The sequence below is a fragment of the Rissa tridactyla genome, chromosome 9 (genome assembly GCF_028500815.1).
Source record: "Rissa tridactyla isolate bRisTri1 chromosome 9, bRisTri1.patW.cur.20221130, whole genome shotgun sequence".
NCBI classification, from domain to species: domain Eukaryota; kingdom Metazoa; phylum Chordata; class Aves; order Charadriiformes; family Laridae; genus Rissa; species Rissa tridactyla.
In genome coordinates, this window is record NC_071474.1 from 8,912,873 (window position 1) to 8,937,168 (window position 24,296).

Sequence of the window (24,296 nt, forward strand, 5' to 3'; positions counted from 1 at the left end):
ACTCACTCCACCACCAGGCAGCTCCCAGGCTGCGTCCAGTGATTTCTAAGGGAAGGTGGGAAGGGCAGGCACTGGGAGCACAGGGAAGAAAGCACCACGCTGGACACGGAGGGAGCGTTACCTTTTCAAATGTTGGCCTTCTTTCCTTGTGACGTCTCGTCTTTTTGGGTATTCTGGGAATGAAATACCTAAAAACCTTTTCTGAACCAGGTAACTGAGGAATGCCAAGCATTTGGCAGTAGGTGAGCCTCCAGCATGTTCATTTGGCTGGGGTATGGAGAGGGGAATATACTCACATAACTCCATATGACACAGCGGCGCTACCTCCACTTTCGCCAGCTCGCAGAGTGGGCCAAAGTAGTGAGAGACAGGAAATCATCCAAAACGGAGCCCGAAAGCTTTCTGTTCAGCAAGTCATTACCAGGACTCATGCTGTGATCACCCTTTTCTCACTCCCTGAGAGGTCCCAGGGGAGGGGAAAACTCAGCACGAACACAACCAGAGCAGGTGAGACGTCTCTAGGGTTACTCAGCATCCCTGAACACGAAACAGGCAGGCAGTGCCTTAGTTTGAATCCCAAAATTCCAGTTTACACTCACAGCAGCACTATCAATCCACGCGTTCCTGTGCAGTCCAGCTGGCTCTCTAGCAGCCAACTCAACTTTCCCCAGCACGTCACCAAGCACAAGAGCAGCTTTGAGACACTGAGCAGAGAATCTCCCTTAAACACTGCCTCCACCCAAGTCCACCGCGGGCACTTGCAGCTCTGCAGCTATTCCTAGATCCCAACTGGATTCTTCTTTTCATCTTTGTTCTGCCTCCTGTTCTAGCGCTGAACCCCAGGCCTGCTGCCTTGGAGCTTCCTCCAAATGCTGCATTCATCCATTTTTAAAGGTGACCTTCCAACTTTAAAGGAAGTTAGCATGCCTCACTGTCTTCACTTGCCCTCTCCTTCTTTTCAACCTGCTCTTTATGATGAATTAAAAAGTGGCCTGAAAGGTTTCTCTATTTAAAAAAATAAAATCCTTAGAAAGAGCACATGTTTCGAAATCATTTCTCTCCCAGTTTTTGCAGCAGCCTTCCTGGGTGTCAGGGCGCTTGCTTGCTGCAAACCGTCAGCTGCCAGCTCCGATGGTGAAACCCGCTTGGGTGTTCAGATTCCTCCCGTCCCCACAGGTGCCTGCCATCCCCACCCCGCCACTGGCCCTCTCCTCCCTCGTGCTGTCGCTGCTGTCTGGCAAAGCCGTGCATCCGAAATGTTCTGGGTGAAAAATAACCTTTGAGGGAGCAGGGGTGGAAAGTTTGGCTATTTTTAACTTGGCTCATACCGGACACCCAGGTTACACGGTAGCCTCATAAGCTCTTGTGCTGGCACAAATGAAGAGCAGAAAATAAATTAAGTTCTCTTTATCTCACCTTACTGCCAAAGCTGCATCTTACAAGCCCTGAGGCAATGGAACGGGAAGGTGTCTCCAGCCCTCAGCAGTAATAGTATTACTCTTGCGAATGAATTGGTCACAGTAATTAAAATGGCAGTAACAAAGCAACATGATAGTTTCCTGCTGTTGTGGTACAACATTCTGCCACTTAATCAGGAGAAGCAGAACCTGATTTTTTACTGCAATACAGCTGAAGCAAGAAAGCAATCTATGATCTTACAAAATGAAAGCTGAACTTCCAGCCCTTCTCTTAGATTACAGAATCAAACCAAAAAAAAAAAACAAAAACCAAACAAAGAAAGAGCAGCCAACCAACTAACCAGTCTCTCTTTCACTCTTTTCACTTTTTGGCTATGAGTTCTGGTGCTATTCAGATAGGTTGTGTTGACTATTTCTTTTTGCCAAGAGGTCAGGACACCACAAAACAGCACCATACAACAACACTCTGGATTCAGTCATTGGCATTTGCCTCCATCCAAGAAACCATAGACATTTTCTGTGCTATGGACATCTTGCTGCCAGGAACAAGAATGACACCCACAAACCCATTCCATGCTGACCACCAAGTGACCACAGCTGAGCAGGAGCCCTTATTCCCAGATGGCTTGTGCCACACTGAGCCTGGAAGTGCCTGGGGTCAGCCAGAAAGCAGACGGCCTCTCTTTCCAAACCATTCAGTTACATTTTTCCCTGCCGCTGTTTGCCAGACCCAGCGTCAACCCTTCAACCCTGCTTGGCCCCAGAACATACCTAGAACTCTTTGTTCTCCATCCAAGCCAACGTACCTGTGCTGTTCCCAGCAGCCCCACAGTGCTCTCATACTCTCACTAGGACCTACCCGTTAATCCTTTAAAGGACAACCATCAAGCTGCACAACAAGGGAAGCAGCTGATGATGTTCTTGCTACAATTATGTCCTGAAAGTAGGAAAGTACTTCAGATTTTTAGGAGAAAAGAGGGCTTCCCAAAGCAAAGGCAGGATTGCAAGGAGAAGGTGTTACCGGGTCAAGACTTAGTACAATAAATAATGGAAGGTTCCTCACCTCACACCCCCAGCCTTTCCTTAGCTCCGATGTTCGGTTTCATCTTTGGGCTATGAAAGATTCATGGAGCCTTAAAATATATATAATCTGTATCTCCTAGAACAAAGAGTCTTTATTCAGGGTGTTGTGAGGGAGCAGGGAGCAGCGTGTGCGATGCCTGCACTTGGGCTGGGATGTCCCTTGGGAAAGGACCCTTGTGGCTCCCTGCTTCTTTCCAAATCCAGAAGCTGTTCTGAGCGTGAAGCTGAGCTCTGCGGGAGACCCCAGCTCAATCTCTACAACACAGAGACGTGCTTGCTGCTGAGCGTCTCAAGAACTGCTTTCTTGAATCCCGCCCAGGACCAGCTCAGAGCCAGGCCCTTGTCATCCACCCCTGGCAGCCAGAGCGTACAAATACTGCCAGTGCACTGTGGGGGGATTTAAATCATTTATGCATGATTACAGATGGGGAAGCTGCAGCAAAAACTTACCTCCATGTCACAGCCTAATCCACCGAGGACTTTACCATCCCGACTTCCAGTTTTCTGCTTTGGGCAGTAGATCACATTTAATGATTGCGCCTCTCTCCTTGGAAATCCAACACCACCTTTCCGCCATCAATATTTGATTCCTACTATGCATACAAACACAAACATACACACGTCCCTGGCACCATGATCAGCAAACATCTACTTACTTCTCCAGACAAGAACATCACTTCAGGCAATTCCAAGGATGTTATGTCAAAGTAACTCCTTTCCAACTGAAGACATGGCCTTCCTCTGATTTCTTGTTGGGGAACCTAAGCATGGGCCTGGGTAAGATCTGGTGAAAGCTCCAAGCCCATGAGGGAGTACAGGCAAAAGACCAGGCAGGAGATGGAGAGGTCTCAGACAGGGCAGGACTGGCAGCAAAGAGCTGAGGCTCATGTCCACCAAGCTATGGGATGTGTCCCTACTTGTGCTGGCAGGCCAACAGCCCAGGTAGCTGGCAAACCTAAGCTTCACATTCACAAACTAATGGCACAGACATGCCCCAAAAGGTTGAATCATCCCATTCAAGAGATCACCCCAAAATATTCCTGTGCAGCACATTTGGTTTCAGTGGTCCTTTCAGGATTAAAGAGCCAGGTTTTGGTCTATGCTGTATCTACAGCTCATGATTACATTTCCTTGCTCTTTGGAGTCTTAGAGATCTTCTTCTTTAGAAGGGACATTGTTGATCCTTACCCATTTGGGTGTACCTGACGATATCTTTTATGCTGAGGACTCTTCTTTATTTCCTAAGGGTGACTCTGTTTTTTGGCGAGAGATATGCTTCTTCCCTTGTAAGACCGCTATTGATATCAATCTGCCCATTTTCTTTGAGGGTCTGCCCAGCACGATGAATCCAGGGAAGGAAATTTGGCACAAGATTAGATGCTTCACACATTACAGTCATGCAGAGGAGCTTAAGGACTTACACAGAACAGTACCCAACTCCCAGGAGTCCCCTCTGAGGTTAACAGGATTAAACTGAACTTTCAGTCTAGTCACAGGACAGTTTTTTCATCCAAGATGCATTGTCAGGGACTTTGCCGCCTTCTTCTGAAGCTGTGGCTATTAGAGGTCTTCTGTTAGGATTGAGCGGCAAGCATTTCATACGGCTGCAAAAGAGGTGATTCATCTGTAACGCACGCTCTGCTGGCAACAGGCAGAAGGGTTAAGGCGCACCAGAGCCTTTTTTTGCTTATTGTCAATGCAATGAGAGACTAGCACTATCATCAAGTAGCCACCCTTGCAGCTCTGCGCTCCCGAGCTTTCTAAGGAGTGAACAGCCATGCCGAACACCTCCCACAGCTCTGCCATACCTGCCGGCACCCTGCTGCAACCCCCAGCCGCCAGCCCTGACCCGGGTGGTCAAACAGGAGCGACAGGAGGGGGTTAACCCCATTCTCCAGCAGGACTTGGCTCTTCTGATGTTCGGCTCTCACACAGTGCCAGATCTGCAGCATTTCCAGCCAGAAGAGCCCCTGATAGTTCCTGAGCAGGGACTGACAGTTTCTCGCTGATACTGTCTAATGCAGTCAGTTATCCTGTATGCATTTAGAGCAGATCCATCAAAATAATACCTGCTAGAGGTCTGACTTCAGCGTATTACACACAGTAGCTCCCTGGAAGGAGAAAAACGGCACTTACCTGTCTTTAAGCGAGTCCCTTCTCAGTCGCCTACAACGTCTGTGCACCGTGAGATGTGATGGCTTTGGAGGACGTCTGGAGTTGTTCTAGCAGCACTGAGCGTATGACTGGAGCTTGAACACTCCTAACCATGCAATCCCCTCTGGCACCATTCTACGAACAAATGTGTCTCGGGGAACACAAAGCAAATCTGCAGCCACCTTCAGCAGTCTATGGGGGACTGGACCAGGCACTACCAAGGAAGGAGTAACTGTGTGCAACTGCTCCTATCGTCCCTAAATATTGCTTGGCACTGATGCAGCAAAACTAAAATGTTCTATTGATCCAGAATATCTCAAAAATTACCAGGCACCAAGGCCTCATGAGAAAATCTGAGCAGAGGTACAACTCTTTAGCCCAGCAAGACGAACTCACATTGGTGGTGTTTGAAATGTGCATACTGCATTATCATGATGCCACCTTACAACCCTGTTATTGGCACCAGGGACTGAATCCCAGCAGGACCAGGCCCCGGACACACGCAGAACATCAACTCGCAAGACCACAAGCTCCTTCTCTCCTGTATCAGATATTGCAATACACTCCGCCGCCTCACCGGTCTAGTCCACAGACTGCAAACATCCCTCCCTCCCTCTCCCAATTATCTTAATAAACAGCCTGGACACATCTCTGACTCACTTAAGATAATGATGACCTGGCCGTGATTAGCTTATTCAGACATCCTGGCAGTTTACCGAGCCTAATGCGACTCCAGTCTGGCTCTTTCTGACTTCTCACGAAAAAGGCTGACCTCCAGCAGCAGCTGCACCACGATCAGCGGATGGAGACCCACATACAGATCAGACACAGGCTGCTCCCAAAACTCAGGCTGGAGCCATGAAGGCTCTGAAAACAAGCTCGTAACTACTCCAAAGGCCTGGGGAACAGCAGTTTGTCTTGCCTGCAGACAGACCTGGTGGGGTGGTACCAGCTCCAAGATACGAAGCAGAAACATGGTGTTAAGGATAACCCCAAATACCAGATTACCGAAGAGCATCTCTGCGTATTACATTTCTGGCTGCCTGTCTGGAACATTCACTCACCCAACCTGAGAGCAAAAGCAGCACCAGTCAGCCAGTCACACAACATGAATATTTGAAGTAAAACCTTGGAGGAAAAAGGCCAAGTAATCTGAAATCACAGGTAAACCCTTACAAAAAGTCAACTCATCTGCAGGAATCAGGCACAGGTCACAAATGACTCACTAACAGCAGAGCAAATCATTTAACCAGCACTTGGAATGAATCCCCCTGCTTTGTAGAGAACAACCAAAATCTATTCCTGCTGATTAGTCAGCAGTTACACTCACAAGTTCAAAGTTAATATCAAAGATCAAATGTAATTGTCTTGTACTTGCACCCTGCTTTACTGCTGGAGAGACCATCATCTTCACTTAGCGAAGGAATCATCTCGCATTTATTTACTGGGGCTGGAAGTGTGGGTTGGGGTTTAATTCCAGCTCTTAACTTGACAAACTCAAAGCCTGAATTCTGCCTCAAAGCGCTGCCTGGCAAAGGCTCAGTTAACTCTCTTTTGAATTTCTGTACCGATTTCAGGAAGAACAGGCACTTACCACTTCTCTGGAAACCAGTTACCAAATCCCAATAAGGAAGATGGAGAAACAACCCCCAAAACTCCAACGGTGCATCCAAGGACATGAAATTCGGAACTAAAGAATGATGTCAGGAACTGACACAAGCAAACTGAGCTCCCAGCAGAAGCAGAAAGGCATCGTATCTGCACACCTAAACCCACTGTGTCTTCCCCACATGTCAGTTTATAAGAAACACAACGGAAGCCCCATCAGGCCAATTAACTTATTCTTACCATTGGGTTTCCTACATTGTTTTATAGGGGCCAAGGCAAAGCAGTATTGATGTGATCCCCTATGGTGTGGACGCAGGGTAGGATGTCCTACAGCCTGCAGTGCACCCCTGTGGCACAACAAGCTCAGGCCACCGGAGATGTGGAGCCAGCGGCTAATGCTCTGTGGCATCAGACCACTCGCTGGCATCACCAAGGAGCCTTTCTGTCATGAGGGGGAAGGGGGTGGGGGACACTGGGGAAATCCAAAAGATACAAGCAAAGCAAAATGCGCCACAACAGCAGAGGAAGACACGTCATTGCTTCACCAGGTAAAGCACCTTTTCCAGCTGCGTGTGTGCCAGTCATCCATCACACTCTTTCCCCTTCAAAGTGGCTGTATGCACGTTCCCACGGCTTGTTAAACTTTTCTGCCGATTGATCAGGGTCTGCAGGCACTGGTAAATACACAGTTAATAAGGACTCTTTGGCTCATTGAATAAACCGCACCAGAAGCACTTCAAAACATTAAGCAAAAATGAAGTCACCCAGCATTGATTTCTTGCATGCTCTCTTCCTGCTGCTCCTCCAAACCTGCGGTTTTTAGCTTTACTACTGTGTCTGGGCCTCTTTATCCTCTGCTAATGCCAGGGCTTAACCCCGAGGATCCGCAGTTTGTTCTGAGTACAAATCAGAGCAGAGCAGTGATGCACTGCTGCAGTTTGCTGAAACAGCAGAAACACCTCCCTCTGACTTTCCACAGCTCCTGGGACTTCTGGCCCACCACCCTGGTCACAGACGCATACCAGAAAGGCCAAAGACCTGGTGGTAGAGAAAGCTGCCACCTTCGGAGAAGCTCCAGCCTCTTGAGAAAGAAGGGCTGACTGCTTAGAAGCACATCTAAATAAACAAAAGAACAGCAAAACCATCAAGACTCGTCCTGTGCAACTTGGATAAGCAGCTACAGAGACTCAGCCGTGACCTACAGCACCACACACATCACTCGCCCGCAGCAAGTCCAAGCCCAAGGTCCCACCGCACCATGCTTTGTTTCCATCATGCAGAGAGGTACCTTGCCAGAATCATAACGTGCCCATCACACTCATTCCAGGCATGAACTAAAAGAAATAGAACTCCATCTTTTTAGAGTCAAAACACAAGGAAACAAAATTTCTCTGCTTGTTCACATGCAGGCTCCACATTCTACAAGAACCGAGAAGGCAGGATTGTGATTTTCAGGAGGAGATGATACATACCACTGCCTGCACCCTACCAAACCAGTACCCCAAGCTCCTTCAGTAATGAGCTATGTAAAGAGACATTTGAAACCAGTGTAAGAAGGGAGAGCAGGACAGCAGTATCAACTCAGGGTACAGCTGTCTTGAAAAGCATGAAGCCTTCATACAGGTGAAGGCACAGAGGCAACCAAGAAGCAAGCACAAGGAGAAACACGTGCCCAACCCCTCTGCAATACATGTCAGAGCCCACCAGCACAGTTAAGCTACCTTCTTAGGAACTGGCAGCAGCAAAAACATTGTGGGAACTCATGGGTAAGGAACCAGTTGCCCTGAAGCGCAAAGCAAGGTGGACTAAGGCTGACCATACCAGCAGGCTAAGTAATTGGCTAATCGACCCCCTGTTTGCAATGCTTCTGTGCTGTGAAACTTGGTAACAGACCCTGGAGTAGTGGGGAGGAAAAGGCAGAGCTTCCACACCCGTGTTTGTTTCCCAATCCTCAAAAAGGAGAGGGAAATAGGGATGAAACCTGATGCAGCTCAGCTGCCCGTCCCGTGAGTAAGCTTATATGTCAGGAGACAACCATTTGTCTCAGGCATCGCAGACATCCCTGGAAAGGTAAGGATCTCAGCCACCACCTAATCCTGTGAACCACAGCACCCAATCACTTCTAGAAGCATACTCATTAGAAGAGAATAGCATGCAGAAATTCACTCATAGCATCATTTTGAGACATTTTGCTTGAAAGTCATGCCAGGAAGTTGTAGGAACAGAATGATGCTGGAAAACATGTTTCTATTTTGCTCATCAAAACTCTCGCCAGGTTTTCTAAAAGGGTTCCAAGCACCATCCACCGATATCAGCTCAAACACACCCCCAGCCTCATGCCCACAGCCACCTGCAGGTTGGCATGGCAGCTTTCAGTCACATAAATGACATCTCCCATTAACAATACTAAGACACAACCACTAAGACGCATCCTCACGCCAAGTCCTGCACTTCCTGGAGCAACCAACCGTCCTTACACGACCTCCTGACGAGTAACCTGAGTGCGGCACTTGCTCGTACCCCACTGCCTCTACATCACACACATCTTCACTACCTTAATAGGAGGCTAATTGTCCCTGATGAAGGGACAACAGTCCAACACCCAACAGGAGAGCAATTTGCACAGCCAAGCAGGGAGACCTGCAACAACAGCATGTTCTGAAACAAGAACACTGCAGCCAGAACAATCTTTTAGTGTCAAGCTCCCTGAGAGATAAGGCTCCTAATAACATTCCTTCTACTAACTGTAGAAACTTGTCTTGGCAAATCCTGACACCATATCCCAGCAGTACTGCCTTGTCCCTGAGAATATGACCATTTTGAGCTACAAAAAACAACAGGTTATCAACTGAGATCATCATCGGCTAAGCTCTCAGGCAAGAAAACATCTTTGTGCCTGATGACAATGACAGAAGCAAGAGCTACACCAGACCAATGTTCACATCACAACTGTAAATCCCACCCTCCGCACCCCCCAAAGAAGCAAACAAACCAGACTCCCCACACATGGACCATCTCATGAAGAAGTAGACTATAGGATGTGTCATTCTGAACGTTTATTTATTTTGTCTTCAAAGAAGAGACCTGATGCAGCTGTTTCGTTAGAAAATAAAGTGTTTATTAAGAAACTAGACATTGAACACCCCTATAGTCTCTGTGAAAAGGGACCATCCCATTTCCCATTAGCACAGGATGATAGTTATGGCAAGATAAGAATGCTCAAAGATGGAAGAGTCTCATTGACAGAAAATGAGGTAATGATTTACAATAATTAAAAATAAAATAAAATTTAAAAAAAAAAACATCCTTAGACTTGCTACTTAAAGCCACCAATCGCAAACGGCCATGACTGGCTTTCGTTTTCAGCAGTGAGGAACCAGAGACTTTAATTGGCGTTAAACAAATTGAGACATCGATCACAGTGGGGAGAACTGCTTTAAATTATGCTGTACGGTCCAGAGGATTTCTTCTAAGCAGAGATGGACCTGAGCTGTAAAATTCAACCCTTCCTCTGCTAGGGTGTTTGGATATAGGCTTCTGGTCCAGGCCCACGGATGTATCTCTACGACTGATACACACGGTTGAGAGCAGAGTCCCCTGAACAGTGCTAGGGAGAGGAGACAGTTCAGACGGACAAGACATCCCCAGGTCAGGTGGGTGACTTCCAGGAGATGGGGGAATTCAGTTCAGACAAGCACCCAGTGATTCACACGCTTGGCGAAGCTCCTCCTCACTCTGTGAATCTGCAGAATTGAGGTGTCAATAACACATGGCCGCAGGTCCTCTCTGGCGGTGCACCTCTTGCATTTCCAGCTCCGATGCGGGCAGGAAACATTGTTGAGAGTTTTGGTCATGGTTTCTGAAGCCATCCAACCTGAGCCAGGCCTCCTCGTCCTAACGCAGATGCCCCCCTAAGGCATGTCCATTAACTTAAAGCAATCTGCTACCGTTTCTCCTATACTCTTCTATTGCACTTTACCTTTTAATGCCAGCAAACCAGGAGAAGAAGCAAGAGAATGGAATAGTCCCAGGGACATCCTTATGGGAAAGCCGATAATAAAACCTCCTGGCAATCTCCAGGGCGATTCATGCAGGTCACCCGTAAAGGCAGGATGAAGCAGAACATCCCATTCTGAGGCTTCTGCCCAGTTCTGGCGAAGGGGGACCATGACTCTTTCCAGTGGCAGCAACCCTTCAGGGCTGGTGACTGAGAGACCTCCCTGATGTGATAAGGTCGTCTCAGGCCACTGAGAAGGCAAGACAAGCTGAGTGGCTGGTGAGCAAGCTCCTGGTTCAATGCTCCTCTCAGAAAAGGATCTGGCCCCACCTGAAGCTTTTGGAAGGTTTTTCTTTTTTCTCTAGAGAAAATCTGCCTTGCTTATAGGTTATCACTGATATGTGCGAGCAAATCTGTGTTTCCCGTACACGTGACATTCAGAGAGTCCAAGGAAAGCCCTGCAAAGTTGCCGCAAGGGCAGCTGCCTTCTCTTGAGGACAGTATCAAAGGGTTTACTTTTCCATCTGAGAGGCTTTGGATGAAGTAAGACAAAAGTGGGATGGGAGAGGGGGAGAGAATACGAATATCGGCCAGAGAATAGGATCGATATTCTTGTTTATGCCAGAGAAGAAGCAACAGAATACTTATTTTTCCTCCCCTTCAGTCAGTCTGCCTTGAGCTGATGGTTCTGGGTACGTGACTGGGTTAGAATCAATCTCTAGCTGAGTGGGAATACAGGGCAGAGCTAAAGGGGGCTGGAAAAGGCCCGGCAACTGGGACCTGGGTGCGCCTGATATGCTTTTCCACTTTGCTTACTGCCCTAGTCCTGGCAAGGACACGGACCGTCCTGCGCTATGGATTCTCCATCCATGCAGGAAGCCCAGGCAACTCCTCAGATAAAGCTCATCATTCAAGCAGCAGGGAGAGACCAGAGTACGACAACGATATAGTCAGATCCAACGAGCCGCTCCAACACACACAGACAGACAGACAAACAAAAAAAGCCTCCTAGAATATGTGCACTTCAAAGATAACCACATTCTCTTCCTGTCAGAGAAGTAAGATTTTTTTTTTTTTCTTTCCATTATTATTCCTTCCAACATTATTTTCTGTGCAAGAACTGGGAGCGGGGCTGCCTTTGTTCTTACCAAAAGTCTTCGTTCTGCTTTAGTTTCTTCCAGGCTCCCCCCGCCTCGGCTCGCTCTGGGAGACCTCCCATGGCGGTGCCACGTAAGAGGTGATGGCGGCATTCACTGGGTGTTGCGAAGACACAAGCTTACAAGGAAAACTCCAAGCAGGGAGGACATGACTAAAGATGTCAGTTTGGTTGGCTTGGTTGGTTTTGTTTTGTGTTTTATTTTAAAGCAAAAGTACAATTATTTACTGTGTTATTAGGATGACTCCTTTCAATTGGGTTTTAATTCTCTTTATTTGCTCTCATTGCTGCTGTTGTGCCTTGCAGGAATATTTAACGAACACAGCGACCATTGGAGGAAAAGAACAACCCTGTTTATCTGGTGACAGAAAACCACAGTTTCAGTTGGCTTTAACGTGTGTACAGGCAGGGCTGTAGAGTCCTATTAGGAGGAGACCTCAATCCATACAGACCACGCTTACTGCTTCCCACCATTTTGAGGGCACAGCCTATAAACTTGACATCAGAACAGGGACTTTTAAGGAGTTTTTAAAAGCCATGACGTCCTTTGCTGAAATAAACACTGACATCCTCAACATAAATGCCTTGGTTAAGAGGTTTGGAATGTCCAGGGAGGCTTATTGGATTCAACATAATTTCTCTGAAACCTAAAGGGGAAAAAAAAACAGAAAAAAGAAAAAAGCAAAATAAAGTAAACGAAAAAACAAAAAAGAGCAAAACTAGAAAAAAAGAGAGAGATATCGACACACATGTAATTATTAAAAAAGAACCAAATGAATAACCAGCAAACGGCTGCCATTAAATTAAAGCCAAAACGCCCTCTCTGGGCAGGGCTACCTCACTCTGTCTTTCCATAAAGAACAGGCAATTATTTAACGTGGTGCGTGCAGACACAAGTGCTCTGAGGGCAAAGGGCATGCAAGCAGCCTGGACAGAAAACTGGGAACAACTCTTTCCCAGAGGTTCCCACTAAAAGCCCTAAGTCCTACCTCGTCCATCTTTCCCCTAGGCAGGGAGTGAGGAAAACAGAGAATCCTTCCTCTGTCTGGTTTTCTCTCATGATTTATTTAGTCTGGCTTAATATTTCTGAAGCCAAAGAGCACCAGTGCAAGGCTGGGGAGACCTCTTATAACCCCATAGATTTCCTTAGCCCCAGCTGTCCCATCTGCACCGAAACCTGCACACTGGAGGCATCTTCTCCTTAACATAACCCCACCTCTTTAAAAGTACTTTTAAAGTTTAGGATTTGCCAGAAATACTGGCCAGATGAAAAGGAAAAATAAGCGGAGCAGAGAACATAGGCATGCTCCTTCCTTCGGTTCCAATGAACTTACTGGGTAAATATAACATTTTCAAGGGCTGTATTAACCATCTCTCTACGGTGCTCCAGCCACAGAAACCCACGACTAGCATGTTTCTAATATAGAAGTGATTAGATGTTAATTACTATTAAAGATGAACATTATTCTCCGAAGCTAAATAAATGCAAATTTTCAGGACTTGTCGGAGAATAGTTCTCTGGAGTGGAGGGAGCAAACCTGCTGCTGAGACATCCAGTCCCACAGCCCTCTCGTCAAGGTCTGACTGAAGGAGGGCACATTCTGGTTCACAATTTAGCCTACATTTCCCTTCTTCCTGACTTGGACCCCTGTTTTCTATCATCTTTTGTGCTAAGTCATGCAAGCTCTTGCAGAAAAGACCCATGCATTTGTCTCAGGAATCAGCTCATAGTTTTTTATATTACTTTCTCAGACATCCATTTGTACCAGTATTTTTACAACTGAGGCCATCCCAATGGACTGGAAAGAGACATGGCAGGAACAGGCATAGGTCACTGAGTGTATCCCCACTACAGATCCACCGAATAGCCAAGACCAAGACATGCATGGCAGAATCCTGGGGATTGCTCTAATTTGTCCCAGCTTCTCATGGGCCCAAAGGGTTTTTCCAAGAAAATTACTGGGATGTCTTAGCTATACAGTTGTTCTAAGGTCTGGAAAATGCTCCTGCTCCTCGTAGTCACAGAATCCTCAACAAATCAGGTAAGTTATCCCAAGTCTGGCATCACTAGAGCAGCATGGAGCAGCTTGGATGCTCTTGAGAACTGATCTCAATAGGAAACATGCCTACCACTAGGCTAGGAACAGAAAGTTTCTCACACCAAATCTATACCAGCCAGAAGATATTTTTTTTCCTATTTCTTCTTCCTATTTTTTCCTTTGTATCTATTTATATTTCTTCCCTGCACTATCTTATTTCATCTGCTTATCAAATGCACGCCTCTTCTGATAAACCTGAGGGTGCAGACAAAAGCTGTTTGGTTTGGAACTGTTTAAACTTGTTTGGGGAAAACAATCTGTTATTCTCAGTGGCCCTGAAGGACTGATCCACATGGGAGAGTAAGCCAGGCTCAGCTTCGGTTCATGTGTCATAAACAAAATTCATAGGCAAATTCCAAGTGTTGAAATATCATTAGTGGTGAGAAAGAGCCTAGCTCAACTCTCAGAGCCAGAGCAGAGTTTAAAGTGCTGATGCTCGGAAATGTGTAAGTAAACTAAGTCCATTTCTTATCAGAGTCACTGGGAGACAAATAAACATGGCATCCCTGAACGTCCCTATTTATCGTGTTTTGGTTTTCCTAATATAAATATGTTTTATGACCACCAAAGGATAGCTGGGAAAGTCTATACTCAACAACACTAAGTATCTCCAAGGAACACTCCTGTCTGCTTTATTTTCTTTGCATTTCTTAGCTCTGCTAAATAAAGGCAATTCCACTTCTGCCGGACCACATCCAACAGACCTAAAAACCCATTGGGGACACACAGCCTCAGCAAAGGGACATGTGAAAGATCAGCAAGACTTAAGTCTGGGGACGCTGAGGGCTTTGCTTTTTGTCATCAGCTCTATGCTGTGAATCCCAACTGCAGGGATCTCCAGGGTCTTTGCAGAATGGGACTGCAGTGGGGGTTACCCCATAACTGATATGCAGCCGCTGCTGAAGGACAATGAGGAACGTGGCAGGAGAACAGCCTACGTTTCGGAAGCTTAGGGGCAACACATACCTGGGGACACTGACTTGGGGAAGCAATACAGCATTGGTCATTTTGGCATCCTCTCCTTCTGATTTATTAAAGTCCCCAAAGAATCTGAAAAAACCCATGTTTCCCTCCTAACTGGTTTTCTATCTTTCCTCGCTACTGTCTCCCATATTGTACTGCTACCTTCAACCCCATTCTCTTGTATGGAGCAGAAACCAACAAGGCTCTTGCTAGGTTTATGTCTTCTCTGTCAGATGTGAGATGGATGATGTTCACTGAGATGTCCAGGGTTAAAATGGGTGAATCTCAACAGGCTCAGAGTTTGGATGCTGCTACGACAGATGTCATCTTTCTACCATCAAAGCTATTAGCGCCTGAAAAACCAGCTTGGAAATGTCTTAAAGAAAAGTGTTCACCTTCTTAGAAGGAGTTGGGGAAATCTTAAAAACAATCCCTTTGTGAAGTTTCACATTTTTTCAGTGCTAGCTGGAAAATGGGAGGAAAAATACTATTTTTTATATTGGTTGTAGGTTTGGAGCTAAACTCCAATATAGAAGGCTGAAAATAGTAAGGAGATTAAAAAAATAAAACAACCACCCTGTAGATTCAAAGTAAAAGCATCTCCAAAGACCTACAAAATTGAGAAAGGTCTGACATTAAACTGTGCATCTCCCTGCTCTAGTGAGGTACTTTTTCAAATAAAACATGATACTGTCTCTACTAATAGCCATGGTATGGTAGGGTAATAAATGTATGGAGAGTGTTGGAGAATAGGGAAGGAGGAATGAGCTCAGATTTGCTGTGCACCACTAAGGGCTTGAGATGGAGGGAGCAGATGGGGCATTTCTCTAAGCAGGCTGGACGGATGTAGCAATGAAAGGACAAGAAAATTGAAGGCAACCGAACCATGCAATCAGTTTTTGCCCTCAACCTTGGCCATCCACTTAGTCCTCCAGAGCTCTCTCGCATTTCCCAACATCCTGGCTAGTGGATCTCAGCCACTCTGCCCCATGCACACACCCAATCCAGCCTACAGACAGTGCCCTGCAAGGAACATCCTTCCTCCACTGACTGAGAACAAGACCAAGGAAACAAACCAGATAATTTCACCTCACCTTCACTGTTTGCCTTCTGGTAAAATTGCAACCATTCAAATAAACCACGCTTCTAGGGCTTTTGAGATCTGAGGCTGCTCCAGGTGCCTGAGAAGAGCAGCAGGGAACATGACACGCAGAGGGAACAACGTGGAAAATGATGCACAACTCCTCACGGCTGCCCCATCCGCCACAGCAGGACTGGTGCAGCCCAGTTTTGAAACCCAGAGATGGAAACTGCTTCTAAAACAGCAGCATAAATTGCTGTGGGAATAGAGGATAAAAGCAACGGGATGCCATGTAACACCCGGCAAAAATGGGTTAAACAAAAATAGCAAACTGGGGGCAACAAGCTGGCCAAACATAACACTGCTATCCACACAGCCCACGTTAGGCAACAGAGCTTTGATCTCTCTTCTGTGCTACAGCAGAATTTATGATATAAAGGAAAAGCAACAGGAGATTCCAACAACACTGTACATTTTGTCTTTCTCTATGCACAGATATGAAGTATGAATAGCATCAAAGAAGGCATGAAAACCATCAAGCCTGGCCCGCATCCAGAATGAAGGAAATAGCCATCCGTCTAGTCAAACCAGGACTGATATGTCTATATCTGAGGGGGAAGCAACACAGCAATCCAGGTTTCCTGTCATGGATGGGTTCATCTACAGGGCTATGATACAAAACCCTCTTTTTTCTTTTTTCTCACTCCCCCAACATACAGCAAGGCGAGATGCAACCCAGCCTGAGGCCTTGGTTGCCACAACAAAATAAGTCATAGAAGCTCAGCAGAAGCACACCACAAGGTTCTCCCTGATGCTCTCAGCTGCAGATAAGCACATCATCTCGTCTACCATCCAAGGTAAAGTCAAAGAGCCTAGACCTTCCCTAACTTACACCAGCCCAACACTGTTGACCACAATGGAGAACTGCAAGAAAATTCAGCCCACAGATGAATTTCATGCTGATACACAGACCTCGAACAGATCTTCAAGTAGATAACAGCTCTTTTAAGATTCACAGAAAGGCTCTGAGAGCTACTGAAATGCTTATGATTGTTCATTTTCACGGAAACAGGGTCCTTATTCCCCTCCACAGCAGCTCACCTTGTATCTTTGTTCATTTTCCATGGTTTAATCTCAGGCATAAGAGTCTCCCACTTTAGTCAATGAGGCTTGACGTCACTGGAAACCTCATGGGAATGTGCTAGATGGAGCTCTAGCTACAGTTTGTGGCATCTTCATCTTCTCCACAACCCAAAACCACGAGGAGGATTTCGCAGCACTGCATGTGTGTTTGAGGGCAGGAAAGGGAAGAGCTGGGCTGAGAGCAAGAGACCCAGCAGGAGCAAATGGGTCCAGAAGATTCCATTTCCACACAAATTTCTCCAATGCTTAACTACAGCAGAGGAAGGGGTAGGAGAATACTGCAGGCACTCAACAGCTGAACAACGTTCCTTGAGAAAAGGGCAGCTTCGCAGCTTTCCGCGCAGTGAACTCTTTTAAGACTATGTAAGATTCATTAAACCTTTGGTCGGAGGAATTCTAGTATCCGCTGCGTTTCTACTGTTGCCGCCGTTAATGTGGGCTGTGTCCATATTAGCCAGGATCACAAGTTTGTTTTCTCTGGAACTCTTTCATGGATGGAGTAGTTCCAAGATACTAAATGATGTAGCCTGATAGCTCAGGAGGCAGAGCTCCAAGATTCCCCACCGATCCCCCTTAGGAAAAGCCCCGGAGTAGGAAAGCACTTACCAGGGTATAAAATTAAAAATAAGAAGAAAAAAAAAAAAATAAAAAAAAATATCTATTTAAGACCAAGGTCAAGCTAAAAAGGCTATTTTCAGATCTGAGATGCCCTGTGATTTGACTCAAAGCTACCCTCCCTATCCAGAGGCACAGCCAATGCTTTTCTCCAGGCTGCACAGAGGTGCAGCTATTTAAAGCCACTCAGAGGCCCACTGCATGATGGAAAGCAGCCAGATCAGTTGGGCCTCATCGGTTTTGTTTTCGTTAGATTGAAGCCAGAGTATGTGGAATGACTTGTAAGAGGACCAGGGAAGGGGGAAGGACTGGGCACTCAGCAGTTTCACCCATAACATGCAGAGCTTAGTCTCTGCCTTATTTAAATCGTACTGGGACAGAAAGAAGGTACCTGAGCAAAGGGGATGGCTGTTTTGTCCCTCATGACACCCGCGGCCGTGCAAATGTGTGTGGCAAAACTCTTGGGATTTACAGGTCGGCCATGAGAACGAGCCGCAGGAAAGTACAAAATGCCTGAGAGTTCGGTGGTAGCCGACATCCTGGGTGTTATCAGGCTGTTGCCGTGTTTCTGTCCCTCTGTGTGCTTGCACCGCTACGTCCAAGAGCCTTCTCCTCCGCAATTCTCACCGCCTGGAGGAACGACCGCGTCTCCCTGCCTCCACGAGTCCCCATTTCTCACCGCACTCTCTCTGCCTCTGTACTCCGCAAAGCCCGCGGGACCCGCATATGAAAGATCTCATCCCAACAAGTAATACATCGTTTTCATCACTTTGGTTTTCAAATATATTCTTTTGTCAATTTATAATTTTTCTTTTTTTTTTCCTTTTTTTTTTTTTCCAAGTCAGCCCTCAGAGTGCTGCCAATTTAAGCACTGTGCACAGTGTTACAAGAGCTTCTCATTTCCACTTTGCCTGACAGGTATCCGTGTCCCTCTGACACCGCCTCTGTTCCCCAGCCGCTTCAGATCGCAATAGTTACCCTGAGCATTTTACACAGAGTTATTGAAACCACTGACTAATCTGCCCAGAAATGAATATCCACTGGGAAAGAACCTAGTCGGGCTCCTGTTCCTTAATTGCTGATTAATTCCAATTATGGTACAGCTGATCCACCAGTACCACAGATTGCCACATCAAAGAGCCAACAAGCAAAGGAAGCCCCTAAGTTAGAACCGCAACAGCCCCGTTGCAAACTTCTTTTCAACCGGAGAGCGCTTCATAAACATTAATTTGTTACGCCTCGCTCATTCCCTGGGGAGGCGGGAGCTGTTATATTCGTTACGCAGACGGCAAAACGGCGGCACGGAGCAGGACCACGGTTTCTCCAAGGTCTTCGTAGGAACTGATGCCAGTCGTGGGCGCTCAACAGGGAATAGCTCCAGCTCCCAGGCTCCCATCCTCTTCAGGAGACCTGGGGTCTTAAAGGGGACGGAAGCACTTGGTAAAGCCAGATGGCCAGGATATGAGAGTAGATACCAAAGGAGACACACATGGTGGACAGGAAACCACACAATGGCTGCAGCCTGCAGCTGGGACCTTCCCTGCCCTGGCACAATGCTCTCCTGCTCTTCAGAAGGCTGGTAGAGGAGCTGATCGAGGCTCAGGATAAATCCTTGCTTGCTCAGGTCTCTTTACTCTGCCATCTGCTCCAGCAATACCTCGAAAGGCCAGAGCTGCCCTCCAGGAAGCCCAGGAGCAGTACAAGCCCCAAAGCCTGATGTGTAGGAAGGAGCATCCTGTGGGGAAACGTGATTTTGTGGAGTTTACAAGCTGAGGATGGAAACTGAAGAGCGTAGATCTCGGCAGGCAAGGAGGCACCAAGCACTACAGAGGAGTTGTAAATGGGAACAGGAAGAGCTGAGGGCAAAAACACAGTGAGAGCAGCAGGGAGCCTCGAGGAACAAGGTTTTGTTGATTTTTTTGGCTGTTTGGATGCTGCGTTCTCTGGAATCGTCCTTCGTCTGTGTTTCTCCAGTGCTCCTATTCTGCTGATTGTTTTGGAAATGAAGGTTGCCACCATGGCTCTTCTTCTCTTGATAACTGCCCCACTAGATGGTTCTTAAAATAAGTTGCCTTCTGCACCAAAATATATCAGAAGAATGTCATTAATTCTCCCGGGGGAGAGATCCTGCCTCCAGATTTTGTTTCAATACCATGTTTTGTTACCTGCCAGTGTGTGGCAAGCTCGAAAACACATCTCCCAGGGCTCAGGAAGTGCTTTCCCCAGGGGATGAGGGGACAGCCAGCAGAGGACCCTAAGTTTGTGCTGGGATGATGCTGTTCCTAGGGAATAATTTGGGTACTGCCCACCCAGCGAGTGGTGGGTATTTGTGGTGGCCTTCAATGAGTAGGAGGGGAGAAAGGGCTTCGCTCCCACAAAACGCACATGAAACACTGTATGTTTTTGCAAGAGAAGGTATGAAATACCTGGAAAGACCCTCGCAGCCAGCAAAGCAGAGATGAGGTGAGTGGGGAGGCCCCCGAGCAGTGCACCCGGGGATGCTGCTGTGCGAGGAGACCCTTACTCCACCCTGCAGCAGAGGGTGAGCTTTGCAGAGCGGGGAAGATCTGGCACATCACAGCAGGGCAGCAAATGAAGACCTAAGCCCAAAACATGTGGTGGCTGTGAATTAGGAGTCTTCATTCAAAGGAGGGAGGAAGGGCCAGGGTTTCTTTCCTACAAGCTTTTTCCAGCAAGTGGTCTAGCCATGAATTTTTGCTCCAGCAGTCAGCTCCAAGCTTAACAAACTACATGACTGCCAGACCCTCTGCTGACCCAGTTTTATTTTGGGTCTGAAAATAAGTCTCCCTCTCTCTCCTTCTCACATCAAGTCACCTAAATGCACAAGGCGTTTAAAGCGCTTCAGCCCAATCTTATTTCACACCACATAATTCCGTGCAAGCCTTTGTGTGTCTGCCCCGCTTGTGTCGTTGGCATGTGCCCATCAAATATCAGCAGAGATGAGGGACAGGGAAAGGGCTGAGCTCCCAGGCCTCCGGATGGGGAGGCACTGCAACACGGAAACTCCCAGGATTGTGACTATCCAAAACCCATTCCCCCCACCCCCGTCAACCAGAGGATTTCACGCTTGAGAAAAAGGGAAACAGTTTTACTTAAAAAATAAGTTCTTTCCTCTTTACCGTCATCTGTCATCAGAAGTCCTGCCTGCCACTACAGCCAGGACATGTCCTTCTCTATGGATGTTTCTCCTTGAAGCGAGAGCTGCCCGCACCAGGGCAAAAGCATGCAAGAACATACACTTCTAAGGGGACTTCCGTATTTTCACATGCAACTAAATGTGAGAGATCACAGTCCACAGCCCTGAGTCCAACCTCGGTGTCAAAACCAGCCTGTGCAGAGAGGAAACCGAGCTGAGCGATAGCAGCGGTGCCAGCAGAAAGCAGGGAGAGCGTGCACACAACCTGCTGCCGTGTGGGACACGTGGGATGGCCGGTGGGGAAGCGTGCGAGAGACGAGCGGAGAGCGATGCCGCAGCGCAAGAGCACGTGGCGGGGAGCGGGAGAGGGGCCGGAGAGCGCGCGGGCGCACACGTGTGGGGCTGAGAGCGGAACGCTGCTGAGCACATTTACTCTCACTTTACATTACGGATTTAATGGCTTTTAACAGGAGACTTTGTAAGCGATCAGGAATTGGAACAAAAGGAGCTGGGGGAATAATTATTCTAACCAGGGGAGCTAAAGAACATGGCAAAATCGCGTGCTGAGCAATCATGCTAATTAAAGGCACCCAGAAGAATCAGGATAGAAATGCCAAATGGTTTTCACTCTGCTGCCCTAATCCACTAACTGCCTCATCACTTTGACTCCCACCAGCTGTGGGAAGGACGGCTCTGGGTGAGTTGGTTTGTAGCGATAAAGGACGGAGCTAAACAAGTAACACGGGGGTGTTGGTCCCCTCTGCAGTGGGCTGGAGCGATGCTTGGCCTGCCAGACTGAACGGTGGCTGCTTCGCACCAGCAGGTTGGGGTGGAACAAATGCGCCCCACAGCCTCTGGCTGAGCAGCAGGGCTCCAAACATGCTTCCCAGAAAGCAGAGCAGCTCCTGGCAACTATCAGCGCGAGGCTAAACACAACCCACAACCACACCCCTGGACCTTTTGGGTTGGTCAGCCCTGCTGTGTGACTGCCTCTCTGCACTTATCTGCTCAGTACGGTGGTCTGTCCTGGACCGTGTCCGGGGATTGTCTTTCCAGTGCCACACCAGAGCTCTGACAGCACTGAACATGCTGCTTCCTTGTCTACACAGCTTTGGTCATCACTGGGTTGGGTCCACTCAGGTTGGTGCAGGGGCTTTCAAAGGTAGGACATCTTCTATGCAGTGGCCATCATCCTGATCTTCTACTGCTTAAAATGCCAGCTGGGGTTCATGCCATGCTAGCACCAGAAAAGCAAGAACACTGCAACATGGGCAAATTTTCACCCAGAAAAGTGGAGACTAGGAAAATGTCCCTGTTGTAGGGAAAAGAAATGAACATAACATTGCTCCGACAGACCAGAGACTTTACAGACCCAAATAAAGACTCCCATGCACGCAGCCTGGTGTGAAACCCAAGACAGCCTCCTCAAGGAGCTGCTGAGCCTCGACCTGTTGAGGACGTCAGCGGAAGATCTTCCTCAGACATTGCTGGAGCCCAACAGGGCATCCCATGCCAAGGCAGACGGGTGCAGAAAACACGATTAACGGAACAAGACACACTGTGATGAAATCACACGCTGGGTACAAAGAAGTCTCTCTCCATCCTTTCCAGCCTCTAGGAGAAGGTCCACCTCTGATAACCGCTTGGGTAAGATGTGAGTGCTTTTCTCCCCAGCAATGCAGACCTGGGTTTTGTTGCAGCAGTCGCCTGCACTGGCACCGAGTGAGAGCTGTGCGTAGGGGAGGTGGGGCAGCAGAAAACCAAATGCTAACAATTGCTATCAAGTAACAGCTTTCTATTTAAAAAGCAATGGTTTGTTTGTTAATCAACAGGTCCATTAACACGGAGCAAATGCCTCTCTAATGGACACCCACAGGATCACAGGCTGAACTATTTGTGTGCGGCATCTTTTGATTGATTCACCCTAAAGATCATCAAGTAAATGAGAGAGGATGTAATATTTCTGCAGGAAACATTCCACAGCGGATACATTGATTGCGACACTCAGCCAGCTGCTGTGTGCCGGTCTCTTCTTAAAGAGACTTCATATTTGATTCTCTGATTAAATATTTCGAAACCGAGAACAAATCAGGGACATTGGCTTCCCTGTACCAGGCTCTTGGCCCATGAAGATGTGGTACCCTGCCAAGGAGGATCACACGAGTGGCCAATGTCCAGCCCGCTCCCTTTCTTCCTGCCCTCAAGGCTCACGATACTGGTTCCCTTGGTCCTTGTCCAGCCGCACAGATCACTGCCACTCTGCTGCCTGGCATCTTCCTGCCACCGCTAAATCCTTGACCCAAGCCAAGGGAGCCTGCTCGGTGCCACACCAGGAACACAAAGCCGTCGACGCATTTGTTCAACTCCTACCTGCAGCTAAGGCTGCAAAATCATGGTCTGGTTTGCCTGCCAATGACTCTCTGACTCCTGCTCTGTCACCACAACAAATCCATTTTTCATTCAACACCCAGTGGGACAGGAGGAGGCAGGGCTGAGAATGAGCAATACCCTGAGAACAAAGGAAGAAAGTCCAGGACCCATAAGGAAAACAGCAATGAAAGCATGAGCTGAATAATTTGCCACACCAGCAATCCCAGCTGGCAGAGATGGCCCAAGAGCCAGAGCTAAGCGCTTGCCACAATCTTCAGTTTGCAAAAGCAGGTTCTTTTTCCCACAGACCAAACACTGGGCTGACACCTCCTTTATGAGCTGCTCAAAAAAAAAACCCACCCTCTTCTGACCGAGCTCTACAAAAGCACAGTGACACTTCCAGTTTATGAGCAAGCCCTGCCACTGCTCACCGAGCCACAGTCTTGGAGCTGTCAAAGCTGCCCTGAACAAGACCAGTCACCAGCGGGGCCAGGAGAACCGGGCTGCTGCCACCACTGCTGAAACCACACGCTTATTTCACATGCAAACGAGCCACACAGATTGAGAGGAGACCCTCCTTTTCCCCTCGGAGCTACTCATAAATAACAGAGGCGTAAGGCAGGTTAAGGGTCTCTGAGGCAGGTGAAAGCCAGAGGTAGAGAGGACCGAGCATCTAATTGGAGACAAAAGGAGAAAGCTAAACACTCACCCAGGTCCCAAGGGGAGACACAGCTAACCCTCCCCCTCCAGAGATAAGCTCCATCAAGAGGGCGTCCAGCCTGCTGGAATAATGACTCCTTGAGGCAAATCGGAGGTGCCAGCAGCTACAAATGAAGGCTTTTCTCTGCCGGAGCTTCCATCCTTTCTCCCCTTCAGTACCGGCAGGAAAAACAATATAAATAAAAAGAGCCTGCGGGTCCCATCCAGGCTGAACTATGTGTGCCATCGCAGCCTCGCGGCCAGGCAACAAGGTAGGAGCTGCAGGTATAAGCTTGGCCATGGATGCTGGGCTCCTGCCCCCCTTCCTTTCTTTTCAAAGAAAATAAAATCAAGTTTGTATTGACTACTGAGAAAATGAGACAACATTATACAGGACACGACCCTCCACAATCAAATTAGGTCACTGCAACACCATAACCAGCATGGAATATGTAGCCCTGATAGCGTATAGGATCAAGAAGAATGATTTTATGCAGCAAACATTAAAAGACAAAAGAAAAATGAATCATATCAGGACATCAAGCAAAACCCGAGTGTGAGATAAGTTTGGAGCGGCCAGGAACAAGCAGCACTCCTGTCTCAGGGCTTCCCTGCCAAGCCCTTCCTGTATCCCCACTCAAACTGGCCTGCCACTTCTCAGGGCTGGCCATTAAACACACGGCAAGTGCTGGGAAATATCTTTGCCACTTCCTGCACAGCTTCCTCACTTCCCCATCGCCGGAGCTCTGATGG

General features: G+C 47.6%; 1 protein-coding gene across 4 annotated transcripts in view; it reads right to left on the bottom strand.

Moving 5' to 3' along the window:
• Positions 1-24,296, bottom strand: part of NTRK3 (neurotrophic receptor tyrosine kinase 3) — a 228,694-nt gene that overhangs the window by 69,672 nt on the left and 134,726 nt on the right. The window contains exon 13 of one of the 4 annotated variants that reach the window (XM_054214892.1): positions 9,360-12,063. The exons of the other annotated variants lie outside the window; for them this stretch is intronic. Coding sequence (XP_054070867.1) covers positions 11,945-12,063 — 119 coding nt within the window. The 3' untranslated portion in view covers positions 9,360-11,944. Of the gene's footprint in view, positions 1-9,359; positions 12,064-24,296 lie in introns of those variants that run through there. 4 annotated transcript variants of the gene reach the window in all.